Source organism: Lagopus leucura, unplaced genomic scaffold, assembly GCF_019238085.1.
Source record: "Lagopus leucura isolate 7727_CA_CO unplaced genomic scaffold, USGS_WTPT01 Super-Scaffold_100053, whole genome shotgun sequence".
Taxonomy (NCBI): Eukaryota; Metazoa; Chordata; class Aves; order Galliformes; family Phasianidae; genus Lagopus; species Lagopus leucura.
The window spans coordinates 142,539-157,665 of record NW_024962299.1 but is presented as its reverse complement, the minus strand read 5'-3'; the positions used below and the strand labels follow the sequence as shown (position 1 = coordinate 157,665).

Below are 15,127 nucleotides of genomic sequence, written 5' to 3'. Positions count from 1 at the left end.
GGCTTTTGTACAAGAATGCATTTATCTCTGAGGTGTCTGATTTTTATGTTTATTGATTCTTCCAACAGCAGCCACTTGTTCAAGTGGCCTCCTGGTGCATAGGGGAGTATGGAGATCTTCTGGTGTCTGGTCAGTGTGAAGAAGAGGAGCCAATACAGGTACAGCTTGAGAAGGTGCAGTGTATACTTGGCTGAGGCTGGATCTGTTTGATGGCTATGTGAGCGGATTGCTTGCAGCAGTTAGTGGTGTCTGTGATAGAGGTGGACCTGGGAATGTGAGCTCCTTTCCATGCTACTGGCATGGACTACATAAACATATCCAGCTTTGTCTCTGAAGAATGCAGCTACGCTAGTCAGAGTAATGTGATTTTTGGTTCTAACCCAGCTTGCACAGTGTCAACTGGGGTTTTAACTCTATATTTTGATAACCTTTTTTTTTTAAAATATGTGGAACAGGAGCTTTATTTTAAAGTAAAATATCGCAAGACATCCATCTGTATGTATCTGTTTCATATGCTGCATACGTGCTGCATGTTCACAAAGTTACTGGGGAGGTAGGAAGCGCCCATTAAGCAAGATAAATTTTTTACAGTATACCATGGAAGGCTTGCTGCAGAGCTTCTCTCTAAGCCTAACCTTTCTGTACCTTCTCAGGTAACAGAGGATGAAGTTCTTGATATTTTAGAAAGCGTTCTGATATCTAATATGTCTGCATCTGTTACACGGGGCTACGCTCTTACTGCCATCATGAAGCTTTCCACAAGGTTCACCTGCACTGTCAAGTGAGTTCTCCTTGATGTTCTGCGTAGGATTTTGTTGCAAATATGCTGGCATCAGTTTGCCTCAGTAGAACTACTCTTTGGACATATTCTGTTTCTGTTGTCAAGTCATCTTACTGGCTTTTACAGTTCGTTGCTTGCAGGCTGAAAGACTTCCTCCAGTTCATACTGTTTTTGGATGTCCTCTGCTGTGTGGGCAATTTATGTCATGATGTCCTTGCTTGAAAACTTATTAATGGGAGGGAAAACCCTTACTTTCAGTGGATTCCTTCCGTTTTTATTTGTTTTGTTGGGAAGAAAAATAGCCTTATTTTGTATTATGGCTTGATTGTGGGTCATTGAGCTTTGGTGTGGTATACCTTGTGGTGATATATTGATCACCTGCTGACTGCTGAGGAGAAACAGAAGCAGTTGAAAAAGTGATGTTGCACAGATAATCGAGGAAAGCAGCAGTGACTACCATTTCAAATCAGTTACACAGCGCGCCTCTTCATCGTAGGTCAGTTAGTGTCTTCTGGATGACGCATGCTAATTTCTTGCTCTTTGCTCCTAATCCCAGTGTGGTCTTTCTATTTTTGTCCTTTCATTTTCCCCCTAGTCGCATTAAGAAGGTAGTTTCCATTTATGGCAGTAGCATTGATGTGGAGCTACAACAGAGGGCAGTGGAATATAATGCACTATTCAAGAAATACGATCACATGAGGTAAGTACTGATGAGTTTTGGTGTTCGAAAAGGCTAATAACCTACCCTGATCTCCTGCATAGTACATACAGAGAGCTTAATCTGGATATTCTGGTAAAATTACACAAGAACTGCAATCCCTTCCTGATCTATTATGAAGTGTTTTAACAACTTAGTATATCCTGTGGTAAGTGTTCCGAGATCACAGGCTTGCCCTTACAAAACGCTTTTCCCATTTTGAGCTTGAAGTTGGCTGTTTCACTTTGTGGTAGGACTTGATCTTTCCCAACATGAGCAATTCTGTGATTTAGGTGTGTTGAATCTGAAATGTGCTAGCTGAGCAAGTGCCTGCAGGTAGCTTTTGCCATGCTAACCTTACCAGTTGTTAGGTTCAAGCTGATCTTATAACACTTTTGGAATAAATGTGCAGAGATCCACTGACCTTTTTTTTTCCAAAGCTATGCTCTGAACTTGAGGTAATTCTGTCACAGAGTCCGAAAGCCCATTGTTGGGGTTATTGGCACGGCAAATCTCATTCAGCCTGAAAGATGTTGGCAGTGTAACTTATTCACATTACATGCAGTGCTTTGAGGCCTGGTCCTTGAGGGTAATGGCTTTTCTTGCATTATACGCTAGTGTTCTCTGTATGGCTTTTTCTTTGTTGTGTTGAAGTCAGGATTCTGTGTCCTGTGCTTCTTCTCCTTCAGTTTCTGTATGCTTTCAGGAGGGTGCTCTTGAGGACCAAGCTTACACTTTCTGGAAACTTAAATTTGACTTATGAGAGCATGGTGGTTTGTTTTTCCAACTTTGTTACCTGTTTCAGCCTATCAGCTGACCTTCTGATCCAACTGAGTATGGAGCAGAGCAGTCAGATGTCCTGCGTCTGCAGTTAATCCACGTTTGCTCAGTCATTTAATCTGCTTTGTTATCCTAGCTTCACTGTGAAAACTGTCCAATACTAGAAGAAAATAAGGATGTATTGTTTGACTGTCAGCTGACATTTAATATATATACACTGGCACAATATGTCAGGGATCATTTTTGACTACCTGCAGCTGTCATGTAGTCTTACAGTGCCCCTGCAATGGAGCTGAAAGGAAGAGGCAGGTTGCGCTGTGTATATCTTCTCTTGAATGTTTTGAATGCTTGGATTGGGATCCAAGAAGATGGCACAGTATAACTATGTCAGCTTCTTTCAGGCCAGCCCTGCTTGAGAGAATGCCTGTAATGGAGAAAGTCACCACCAATGGCCCTACAGAGATTGTACAGACCAATGGAGAGACAGAAACAGCGGTACTGGAAACCAAACCTCCACACTCTGGATTGCAGCCTGGTAGCCAGGTAATGGAAACTAATCTAGCATAAGTTTCCATTGCCTGTCAGCTCAGAGTGCTAGCCACTGACTTTTCAACAGTAAACTGAGGCAGCCTCCCTTCCTGTCCCTGCCTCGTTGTAAGTTGTGGCCTGGTGATCAATTGTGTCACATTTCTGCTCTGATGGTTCTAGTGCCAAGAACAGATGTGTGGAAGAGGTTATTGTAGGGAATGTAAGAGCATGATGGGATAAATCCATGTGTTCCCCAGCCTGTTTGTATCTTCAGGCTCCATCCCACTCTTATCACTGTGGTTCCAAGAAAGCGGTGGCTTGATCTCTTGGAACCATAGCCAAACTAAGAACCTTTCTAATTAGTCAGCAGCTCTGGCCTTTAATCTGAGGGCAAGTGAAATTCATCCTGTATATAAGGGGGAATCAGCAGAAATATGAATATGTAACTTTTATTTTCTCATTAGGCAAATGATTTGTTGGACTTGCTGGGGGGGAATGATATAACACCTGTAATCCCCACTGCACCTACAAGCAAGCCAGCCTCTGCTGGTGGGGAGCTCCTTGACCTACTGGGAGACCTCAACCTAACAGGTGAGTAGGCTTCATCTCTTGAAAGTCTACGTAACCTCATTCCTGGGGTGGGTCAGATTGAGCGCTGAAGATGAGAGGGCTGACTTGTTCATCACTATTAAGTCCCTGTCTTCATGACTGTTCTTGTCAGGCTCTGTATTAGCACACAGGTGGACATCAGGGGATGGCATCAGAGATTGACAATGTTTAGACAGTGGGACTTAAGTATTTTCCCATTCCGTGCTGGGAACACAGCGTTTCTGGAGAGAATAAGATACAAGAAATTACTGTGTTTGAATGCCTGCTAGCTCAAGAGGAGCCAGACCTTGTTGAATAAAAGCTGAGAAGAGGCATAACATAAATAGCTATGTGTAGAGCTTCATATATGGAAATAGTATGTATTGATATTTGAGCAGTTGAGTTGGAGGAGTAATTACCCTTCATTCTGTGACAGCAAAATCTAATAATTATCCAACGTTTCTTGTAGGTTCCCCAGTATCTGCCCCTGCACCCCAGATATCACAGCCTCCATTCCTGCTTGATGGACTGTCATCACAGCCTCTCTTCAATGATATTGCTGCAGGTTAGGGACATCTGAAACCTTAGCTGAAGGTGCCACAGCAGAAGAGGAAACAAGGGGTAGTAACGGAAAGGAGATTTCATTGTGAAGTGTGACACACACATTGGAGCAGGAGGGGAGGTTGTTTAATCTACAGAAGAATTTGTGTTCTGGGGTAAAGGAAATGAGTTCTGTGATGCTGAGAACAATGTCTAGATTCTCAAGTCTGCTACTTTTTTGCTTTCTACAGGAATCCCTTCAATTACTGCATACAACAAGAACGGGCTGAAGATTGACTTCAGTTTTGAGAGGTCAAACACCAACCCTAGTGTCACTGTAATCACAATACAAGCCTCCAACAGCACAGAGCTGGATATGACAGATTTTGTTTTCCAAGCTGCAGTACCAAAGGTAGAACAACTTAGGGCAACTACAGTGACAGGTAGAGGGCCAGCTGCAAGTGCTTCCTGATTGGTGCTTTAATGTAGACAGACACATGCAGCATGGGTGAGCTGTTAACAGGTTCTCATCATGCTCAGTTTAGTCATAAATGGAATGGAGGATGGGCTAAAATGATCTGCTCTGATCAGATCTTACTTTAAAATCACCATTTTAGAAGGTTGCTAAACTATGCCCAGGAAAATGTTGGTTAAAAAAAAAAGCCACCACCACACCAACAACCACGACAAACCTTTCTCTTTGTTCTTAGTTTCTAAGAAATGTACTATACTCTTTGTAGCTATAAATACATGGAAAAAAGAAAACCCTTTGGAACTATTAGCTGCTTGTAAAACTTGAAGTGAGCTTCCACACAGCGATCGTTAACTATTCTCCTTAAGGCATTTAGTTGTCTCCTGTTGGAGTTAGCTGCAGCACGAAACATGAAGATGGGTACTACTAGTTTGTAGTAGAGCAGGACTTGATCGAAGCGTTGAAATTTGGGAAATATTCACTTTCCAGAGTTTCACTTCTGGAATTTACTAATGCTCTTCCTTTAGTTTGGAATTTTCCTACCTGCCACAGGAAGGAATGAGGGAGAGAATGGGCCTCCTGAAGTTAGAGATGTGCTGAGCAGTGCTGGCTGTTCCACCTGAGAGTCAAAATTGAAACAGTGCATCACTGCTAATTTTGATAGACTGCAGTAAGCCCTCATCTCTCATACTTGTGCCTTCTGGATCTCTGTGTGGAAAGATGGTGGGCCAGCAAATATTTTGTTCTTTGCAGATCATGAATTGAAAAACTGGTTGCTTCCTTGTGTCTGTGTACTGGCAGGACTTAATTTTTTTTTAGTGCAAACAAATCAATTAGTTTATATTTGTACTTGATTAAGCATCAACTTGCTTTCATTTTGTTCTTCAGACATTCCAACTGCAGCTTCTGTCTCCTAGCAGCAGTGTCATCCCTGCATTTAACTCGGGGACCATTACACAGGTCATTAAAGTCCTGAATCCACAAAAGGTGAGTGATCCTGAGAACTGCCTGGAAGTTGTGCATTTAGTGGTGGGAAATTGTGTTGTAGTGAGAATGTTTTTGTTTAGGGCTATGAAAATATTCTGGAGAAAAATTTGTAAAAGACAGGAGGTTCTGGGCAAAGATTTGGCTTTCTGTTTGTTTGTACTTCCTAAGCAGACTCTAAAAAAAGCCTTGGCTTTGTGGATATTTGTTGCATCAGTATAGTTGTTAAACAAGTTTCAAGATCTTTCTAGAGGAGCAGAACCTGGTGTTTTTTGGTGTAGGAGTGAAATGGAAAGATGCTTGCTTTTTGGATTTCAATATATTTGAAGTTCCTTCTTGCTGTCTGCAGGGGGCATTTCTTGAAAGTTGATAACAAAAAATGGCTTAATCCATATCCATAATCTTATCCAGATTGTCCGTTTTCTTAAGTGATGTTGTTTAATATGTTGTGAGTGTATTTTCAAATAGTTGAGGGGAAGAGTATTTTGCTGTTATTTATCATAATTCTGTTTGTTTTATAGCTTTCATAGGTAAGTTTCTGAGACTGAGGATAAAAATAAACTTGAGAGGAGAGAGGGATATGGCCCACATGTCCTCCTTAAGAGGTTTAACAGTGAGGTGGAATCAGATAGAAAAGTGCAAGTAATTTTATCAATTTTTGGGACAGTATTGACATTTTTCTGATGTATTTATTTCTTTATCACTCACTGTTCTAGACATTAAGTAGACTGGTGTGCAAGTTTAAAAAATGAAATTCTTAAGTCTTAGCCAAAGATTTCATCAAAATAACTGTCTTCCTGTGCACAGTTGCCCTGATCTCCCCTTGTCTCTATACAATGTACTCCTCTCAGGCTCTATAAGACATGCGGGTAATTATTCTGTCTCATACAAATCTGATATAAATTTCCATGTGGGTTCTAAAAGTTATAAACATAAGGGATTTAGAAGCTTTCCTGTGGAGTGCAGGAAGTTGGAATGTATCCTTCTCATATGGGCCTCATAAGCTGAAATGCGCATCCTTGTTGGGACTTCCATCTCTCGTGAATCCTTGAGAATAAAGAGCTGCAAGCTAGTATTTTGCTGCCCTCTGCTGTTTCCCACTGTTTTATGCCTCTTCATGTGTTCAGTGCTTAGTGTCCTTTAGATTGCTGTTGACCTCAGATTCAGCTTTGCGAGGGTCCCATGCATGAGATAGTTGAAGTTACTTCAAATATTCTGAAGGAAACAACCTCAACTTTATTGTTTAGGAGGTAGCTCTGTGTTTTTTTCAGTGTTGTAAAAACTGTTCATGTGGTTGTGGTCTGTCACGCTGGACTGAAACTAAATGGGGAGAGTTATGGTGAGCAGACTGAAAGATCTTAGAGTGTAACTCTTCAGAGTAGGTGAACAAGGTTATACTCTGACAGTGGCCAGTGCACTCTGTACAATGGCTGGTTACCCAGAACAGTACCAAATACAACTTCTTTAGCGAGAGGCTGGTTGGAGCTGTCTGTGTCCTCCTTTCCTCTCTTTCATTACCCTTTCTACACATTTTGCCGTAGACTTTGGAGGGGGGGGGGAAGGGGGGCAGCAGTGAAGAGAACAGAAAATGTGAAGCATGCTGTGCTCTGGCTATTATTAAGATCATCCTAGTGTCTGGGTGGCAGCCAAGCAACAGTGTAAGGGCAGTCTGAGCTGTTCTGCCATTTAGCCACAGAAGGAGGAAGTACTGTTAGAGATGATATCTCTAGTCTTTCTTGGGCTATTTTGTCCAGTGCTACTGATTTATGCAAGTTTCCAGACTGCTGCTTCTCTGAGTCAGCAGCACAGGAAATAATACCTTTCTCCATGTAAGCCTAAGTGCCACGTAGCAAAGTCAGATCTGCCTCCTGCTTTCTTCCATGGTTAATTGTGATTGCAAGACCGTTACTGTTATATCTAAGGACCTCGGTGTTGGTGAGAGCAGGGCCAGTGCCCAGAGAAAGATGAATAGAATCTGTGCTATAGTTTTTCTGAGAAAATCTTTACTTGACCTGAGAAGTACAGTGGGCAAGCAGCATCCTACTAGATTAAGAATTTATCTGCGTTGTCATAGCTTACTCTGCACGTACCTCCTGCAAGCTTTTGTGGTGAGGAAGGGTCTGTGTTGCGTTTTCTCAGGGGATGTGGGACAGGAAGCTGGAAAATATGCTGACCTTTGTTGAAGACCTGAATTTGTGTTTGTTTCCTTTTCTCTTGTAGCAACAACTACGTATGCGGATCAAGTTGACATATAATCACAAGGGCTCAGCAATGCAGGATCTAGCAGAAGTCAACAACTTCCCCCCTCAGTCTTGGCAGTGAGGCTCTGGCACCATTCTTATTCTCACCCCACCCAATCAAAAGAACTCTGGGAAGAAGGTTGTGATCCTTGGCAGTCCCCTAAACTGCACCATGGGCATGGGGAACAGATGAGACCTGCTGATGAGGAGGAATTTTCCTGAAGTGATTGCTGACTTTGAAGCATATCTGTTGAGACTAATCTCCTCTCCTCTGCTGATGAGGCTGGTGGCTTGTGGAGGCTACTCTGCACTCCCTCACACATGCATTCACAGCCAGAAGCAACATTCCCTCCCTTCCCTGCCTCTCTACCCCCAAAGAAAAAACAGCCTGGTGTTGGAAGAGAAGTCTGGAATTTCTTGCAGGGAAACTTTCTGTCTCTGCAGCAAGTGAACAACTGCCCCTTCTTTCTGCTGTCTTTTTTTTTTTTTTTTTTTTTCCCCTGGGATGGTCAAGTTGTGTTTTCAATTGTTACTAGCTGGATTATTTTCAGGCACTTTCATCTGGGGCTCAGAATGGGAACTTGGAGAATTTTAGGTCACCTTGCCTCTTTCTTACTGTATCCCCCATGTCTAAAGGGACTGGAGGCTTTTTTTGGCCTGTTCAGTGCATTACTGTATACACACACCTCTTAGTTATGTGATACTTACCAAGAGCAAGTCAGGCCTTGGGACTTCATCTGCAGACCTGGGACAGTGCAGGAAAGAGGTGCCAGTGAGGCTGATTAAAATTGCGTTGGTGCTGTACTTGGAAATGAAGACCTTACACTTGAATTTTCTTTCTTTCCATCAGTGGCTGCAGCCATAGAGATTCAGTCTTCTGTAGCTTCCCTGGAAGGTATGGTGATGTATGAGATGTAGCGATCTAAGAAGCAGCTGGTTTTCTACCACAGTTGATTTCAAAGCCTTTAGTTGTGGTTTATGGCAAGAAAAGACACATTCAATTTTGTAGATCAGTCTTTGAGCAAAAGCTCTGTTGCCTGCTGGGAGACGCACCGGAGACTATGCTGCAGAGTTGTTCTTAGTTATTCCAGACTTTCTCCCCGGTTTAATTTCCAGAGCCTGTTGTAGACTCCCTGGGTTCCATTTGATTTACTTCTGACTGGGATATTTGTGTTGTATCTGTAACATTGGCACTGAAATAAAGACCATGCGGTTTAAAGAGACCTTCTCCCATTTTGTTACTTAATTCATCCTTGTAGAAAAATCTGTTCGTTAAGGTGCAGACTGAGAGTGGAACTAAACTTTTTTTTTGAACAAAAGCCAATTATTGGAGTATTTGAATCCAAAGATGTTAGGTTTGGTACTCTTCTGAGCTTAAAGTTGTATCCAGTTATGCTTCCTAGTGTCAACTGTTGTTGAGGTAGTAGAGTTCCATGAATTTTCATGGAGGTGATGTATAGGATATATAAAGCACAGTGACAAAACTGTTCAGGTGTTCAGCACCCTTCAGAGAGAAAGAGGAAAAGATAGGCCTTAAGTCTTCATTCGTTAGTGTGCTGGTGAATTGAAGGTACCCCAGCTCCCAGCTGCAAAGCTTTCTCAAAAGAAACAAATGGCACATCTGCTCTGTTTCTGTTGCAGGACTGTAAATACATGGTGATCATTTTGTGCTCTGGCAGCCCTTTGTGTCTGCAAAAGTACTAACACTAAGTTCCAGTCATTGCTAGCAATATTGCAGGCATGGTATACAGTGTATTTAGGGAAAATCAAAGACTTATTCTACCCTTGAATCCATAGCAAGGGAGGTCACTAGAGGTTGTTCTGTCTGCTTTGGTTTTAACCACGGTAGATAATATAAGGTAGGACTGACTTTAATTTTTGATATGTCCAGTGGAATAAGTTTAGTTTCTCTTGGAAGGCTTTTTTGCTGCGTTATTGAGAGGACCGGGTTGAGCCTTCACCAAAGAGTTTCATTATTCTGTTGGAACTGGCATCATTATAGAGTTATTAAAAACGAGCAAGAGTGATGCGTGACTTCTTTGAAGCTGATTCTGAGTTATTGCAGTGTCTTGGTTGGCTAGCAGTGCCTCAGATGGAACCATAATGATACAGGCAGTCTTGGAGAAAACAGCTGAATCAAAGCCCTTTTCTGGATGCTGAGCATTTACTTTTGTTGCTTTTTACTGCAGCTGTGACTACTTGACACAACTGGCTCAAACTCCATAGTGGTGATTGTGTTTGAATGTAGTCCCCAGTGGGCTCTGAGGGTGTCCCAGGTATCAAGCTAACAGGAAGTTTTTTGCCTTAGTTCCTTAAAACCCTTAAGGTGTCATTCTTCTCAGAATTGTGTGTGGTATTGAAAGGTGGTGCACCTCCAGCTTTCCATTCCTTTTTGCTGAGAAGAGCACTGTTGCCAGAGGATTAGATGGGGAGAAAGAAGTACATGGTCCCTCACCTGGCCAGTTTATTGCAGCGTGGCTGGAAACAACTGACCTTGTCCCTCTTACGTTTGTTTTTTGTACTATAGAGCAGGTGGATTTTGTTGTTGGTCTCTGGAAAGCTTTCAGGGTAGATTCCTTCTCTATGCTTGGATCCTTCAGCCACCTGTACACATATGTGTTTTGTGTTTTGGAAAGTATACTCTGTCGTATTTCTGGGTCAAGCTCAGGGAGATGGTGTGTGTACCTGAAAGGCATTCAGCTTGAAACTGTCTCTTGGCCATAAAGTACTTTGCAGCTGAATGTTCCTGTTGTCCTTGGAGCTCTCTACCATCCTTTCTTAAGAGATTGAGTACTAACATTATCTCTAGAAAGAAGGCCAGGTTACATGTTTCCTTATTTGCGATGCTAGATACTATTGCTTCTTTCCGTAGGTACTTTCAACCTTCATGCTGCTGCTTTGTCATGCTGGAGAATACTCACTTAATGCCTCAGAAAACACTCTGGGGACGAGGTGAGCCTTTATTCCACTGGAATGCAACAATTTAGGTCTGGTAAATGGCTTTCTTCTTTCAGTGTAAAGAGGATATAAGAGGAGCAAGATACAGAATTTGTGGCTAACCTTCATAATGTGGGCTCTGCAGGCTGGAGCTTGGAGAAACTGTCTCCTTTGGTTTGTTTATTTTCCAAGCAAATAAATTGTGAGGAAAGGACAAAGTGGGCTGTAGTGATCCAGAAGGGAGAGGAGGCATGGGAAGATCCTAAGGTTTAATTTAGTCCATTTTTTTTGATGGGTGGCCTTGAGCAGCATTTTGAAGCAATAGCAGTGAGGGAACTGCCACCCATACAGTATGTTGGATAGGCTCTGAAGCAGCTGGGAAAGGTGACTTCCTTCATCCTTCCATCAGCACTGATACTGGCTGCAAGATGGGGCAGCAAAGATGGCCTTCCTTTAGGGTGGGGATTGGGGGGTGGGTCTGGTGGTGTACTTTCTATGTTTGTTTTCTGTTTGGGGACTGTAGTGGAAGGACCTACTGCGCTTCTTTCTTCTGGGCTTTTACGCTGTTCATGTTTGTTCCTTTTCCTACGTTGTAATACTGCCCTTACATAGAGTACCATCCCACCTCCTTGACAATGTGAACAGAAAAAAAAAGAAACAAAAAAACCCACAAGATCAAATGAGCAGCAACTCCTGACCAAATTAAACATAAAAACATGCCCATTGAGCAGGGAGCCTGGTGGCATTCTAACTTCAGCAAATCTATTTTTGAGATGTGAAAAACTTAAATGCTAAGTCTTAGGTGAGTGAGGAGCTACATAACCGATGTAAACACTTACATGGAATGCATTAGACTTCTGTGTGTACTGTCTTTTGGTTGAAACAAATTATGAAGTGACTAATAAAATGAGTCAATATTCCATGATTTAAAACTGCGCCTTGTTGCTTTTTGCAAGTAGAGTGGAACAGCCTTTATCAGTTCTTGTTTGGCAGCGCTAAAGTCAAGTGATATGAAATTATCAAGGGCAGAGTTTGAAAAGCTTTTGGGAAATTTTGGAGAGTAAAATGAGCAGGCAGTTTAAAAACCCTAAAAAAGGTCAGGTCAAACACCACCCTGAGGGACAGCTGCCGCCAGCAGTACATGTCCAGGTGCTACACAGATAGGATGAGATCTGAACAGATGTTTTTCCCTGCTGGCTGCAGGTGCAGTTGGTTATGGTTCCCTTGCTGATCTTCAGAAGTCTCTTTTGTACGCCGTGTGCCACTGAGACAAGGACTGTTACAATCTCATCCGTTAAAGCAATATAGTTGCCTGCTATAAGGTAGTCACAGGAACTTTAGATACTGTTGTGTTTTCCAATACAATTCCACGCACAGTGAAGGTGCGTGCTGGGAACACACGGAACCTTCACAGTAAGCCTGATTGTCAGTCAGCTCCTCATTAGATTGGAGAGCTCTCCAGGTCCTCTCCTTGGCAATTCAGAAACGTGTCTGTCTGTGTGTCAGCGGATGGTGTGTGGCTGCAGGCAGAAGTCGTGGAGCAGGACAGAGCACGGAGGCACCTCCCGTTGCTGTGCTGGGCGGTGCTGAGCCCCTTGTCCCTTCTTGGAACGGGTCCTGACTGCGGAGAGCGCTGCAGTCTGAGATAAACCAGGAGGAAGGTGGGAGATTTCTGAAGGTAACGTGAAATAGGATTAAGCTACGAAAGAATGCTGGCGGTGAGAGTTTGGAAGCAGCAAGGCCAGGAATTAGCGCGTGAGAACTGTGCTGGGGCCGCAGGCCGGTGTGTGTGAAGTCCAGAATCGTTGCTGACTGAGGGCAGGCGCGAGGCTTTGGTCATTAAGGTGACCGAGGCTGCCGTTGACGGTTGCTGTCTCAGGCGCTCGCGAAGCGGCGCGGTGGCGCTACGCCCAGCGGGACGAAGCGCTGCTCAGAGCCGCCGTGTGCAGCTGCAGCCTCGGGCGGCTCCTGGTGAGACGCTGCAGAAGCAAGGGAAAGCAGTTCTGGGACGGGCGGCTTCGGAGTACAGAGCTGTTTTCCTTCTTCGAAGGGTAAGTGATCCCAATTTACACAGCCGCCTTCCTCGTAAGCGCTGCACGGCTGACAGCAGGTCGGTAAAGGCTCTGGCGGCCTCGTGCCCGCAGGCCGTGCTGCCGTCAGGACCGACTCGCCGAACTGCTCGCGGAGCTCCTCGGTTTAACGCCGCGACTTCGCGCTGCCGCTGCGGCGCCGCTGCCGACGGAAGTTCCCGCGCTTCCGGGGCGGGGCGCGCGCGGAGCTGGGGCGGCAGCCGCCGCTGCCGGAGGTTTCGCGGTCCGGCCGGCCATGGGGGAAGCCGGTCCGGGGCCCAAGGAGGCGCCGGAAGCCGAGGAGGATGAGGCGGCGGCGGTCGGAGCGCGGGGCGGGCGGGCCGGGCCTCGCGGCGTCGTCCGGGTGCTGAAGGTGAGGAGGGCGCCTGGGCCGAGCGGGGCCGTTCTGCGCCGCGTCTCCGCGCCGGCCCTTCCCGGCAGCTCGGCGCGGGGGGCGGCCGCGGCAGTAACTGCGCGCCGCGTCTGGGCAGTGCCCGCCTCGACCTTGGCTGGGACCCTTCTGTGCCGGCTCCGTTCCCCCCGGGCGCGGTAGCTCCGACTCGTTCGTCGCGAATGGCCCCGAGGCGGCGCCCGGTGGCGCGGAGCGGCGGTCTCGCCGTGCCCCGCTCCGCTCCCCCGTGCCCCGCCGCTCCTGGGGCCTTCGTACAGCCCGACTGCGGGCGCCGCTGCCGAGACTGCCGCTGACGCTCCGCTTTTGGCCGTTTTGCAGAGAAACGCGAAGCGCAATGGAAGCAGGAGCTGTCCGAACAGGAGCCGGTTCGGTTCCCGTGAGAGGGACTGGCTGAGAGAGGATGTTGGACGAGGCTGCGTGTACGTTTATGGAGGAGATTCTGCTGCTGCTTTGTCTGACCTGCGCTTGGTCCTCTGTACGGTGGATACCCCAGCGTCTGAGATCTGTGATGGGGAAGAGAGGAAAAACCTCTTCGTGCAGCTTCATGGAGACCTGGTCAGGTGAGGGCTGAGGTTTGCGTGGAGCTGGGTTTGCTCTAGTCGTGTAGCGCTCTTCTGCATACCTACTCGCGTTGGTGTGCAGAGCAGATAGAGGCAGGAGGTGCCAGCTGGATGCAGCTTCCAGCCACCTAATGCATGAAAATGAAGTAGTTCTGAGCCTTTTGTACTTAGTCAAGGCATAGCTGGGAGGGTTTTGTGGCTGCTCCAACCAGAAATACAGCCTTGTTTTGTAAGTAAAGGTTATTCTTCGTACACTTCTTCATTGTATTCTGTTTTAGGGATGTTATAATCTTAAGAAAATCTAAACAATTGTGGAGCTGTAAGCAGTTTTCTCTGAGTCAAAGTAGTTCAACAGTTATTTCACAGTACTTTTGTATTAGTAATTTTTTTTTATGAGTTTCTGAGGTAAATAAAGATAAGCATAGGGTGTGGGTGTTGTATCGCATGTGTTATGTCTGCAGTCAATTAAGGCTGAAAACAGACCTCAGATCAGAGTTTAAGGTGCATGGATTTTATGCTGATATATTATGGACTCCTCTAGCTTTACAAGCTCCCATTAAGTCTGTGTAGCGATGCTTCTGGATTTCAAGTTTGATTATGAAGTTGTGGCTCCAGTTGCTAGGGAAAAGGGCACCACTGCGGTCTTTCTTCAGAAGCCTAAGCAACTGAAACATTATAAGCTGAACAGCAGCAATAGTTTCTTGTTAGTGAAATGTAAGTATTAAATTGTATGCATCTCAAGTTTAGAAGGACATAGTGTAGGTTTAATTGGGTTGAAGACAGGAGCACTAATGGGAAAGAGGTATGAAGAATAGGATCGGGAAAGGGGGCCTACAAGAGAACTGGGAAGGGACAGGGAGAGTACTGGTAGGACACAGGGTAATGGCTTCAAATTGTTAGGAGGTAGCTTTAGATATCAGGAAGGAATTCTTTACTCAGAGGTTGGTGAAGCCTTGGCCTATGCTACCCAGAGAAGCTGTGGATGCTACCACATCCCTGGAGGTGCTTGAGGCCATGGATGGGGCCCTGGGCAACCTGGTCTGGGAAGGTGTCCCAGCCATAGCAGGGGGGGGGTTGGAACCGGGTGATCTTTAAGGTAGTTTCCTTACCCTAATCCAACCATTTTGTGATTCTGTGACGTGGTTAAAAATGACAGTTGAAAGAAGTTATCCAGAACTTTTTGCTTTCCCTGACCTGGATTATAGGAACTACGATAGATTTTTTTTTTAAAAAAAAAAAAAAAAAAAAAAAAAAAAAGGAGAATAGGTTAACACTTGTTTATGAGGGCAGCCTAATATCTCCATTTGTTGCTTGAAGTATTTATAAGACAACTGGCTTGTTGCTACTATAACAGAGAACAGATTTTCTAATGTTTAGAGAAAAGAACAAGTCTTTACGTTTACTGCAGGCATCAAAAAAAAAAAAAAGAAGACCAGGTAGGTCTTGTAGGTGTGTTCAGATAGGGAAGCTTTGATTTTTTTTTTTTTTTTTTTTTGTGAGTTTTTTTTTGAGTTTTTGAAGTGACTTCTGTGTTTGAAT

General features: G+C 44.7%; 2 protein-coding genes across 4 annotated transcripts in view; both read left to right on the top strand.

Moving 5' to 3' along the window:
• The window catches only part of AP1G1 (adaptor related protein complex 1 subunit gamma 1), a 39,984-nt gene extending 31,151 nt beyond the window's left edge, over positions 1–8,833 (top strand). For all 3 annotated transcript variants that reach the window (XM_042885834.1, XM_042885833.1, XM_042885832.1), the window contains 9 exons: positions 69–158; positions 654–781; positions 1,377–1,481; positions 2,660–2,801; positions 3,251–3,377; positions 3,844–3,939; positions 4,166–4,326; positions 5,275–5,373; positions 7,591–8,833. In XM_042885834.1, the coding sequence (XP_042741768.1) occupies positions 69–158; positions 654–781; positions 1,377–1,481; positions 2,660–2,801; positions 3,251–3,377; positions 3,844–3,939; positions 4,166–4,326; positions 5,275–5,373; positions 7,591–7,692 (1,050 nt within the window). In that variant the 3' untranslated portion in view covers positions 7,693–8,833. The remainder of the gene's footprint in view (positions 1–68; positions 159–653; positions 782–1,376; positions 1,482–2,659; positions 2,802–3,250; positions 3,378–3,843; positions 3,940–4,165; positions 4,327–5,274; positions 5,374–7,590) is intronic.
• A 3,423-nt stretch (positions 8,834–12,256) lies between these two features.
• PHLPP2 (PH domain and leucine rich repeat protein phosphatase 2) overlaps positions 12,257–15,127 on the top strand; it is a 30,405-nt gene continuing 27,534 nt past the window's right edge. Inside the window, exons 1-3 of the mRNA XM_042885983.1 lie at positions 12,257–12,330; positions 12,427–12,598; positions 13,347–13,588. Of these exons, the coding sequence (XP_042741917.1) occupies positions 12,257–12,330; positions 12,427–12,598; positions 13,347–13,588 (488 nt within the window). The remainder of the gene's footprint in view (positions 12,331–12,426; positions 12,599–13,346; positions 13,589–15,127) is intronic.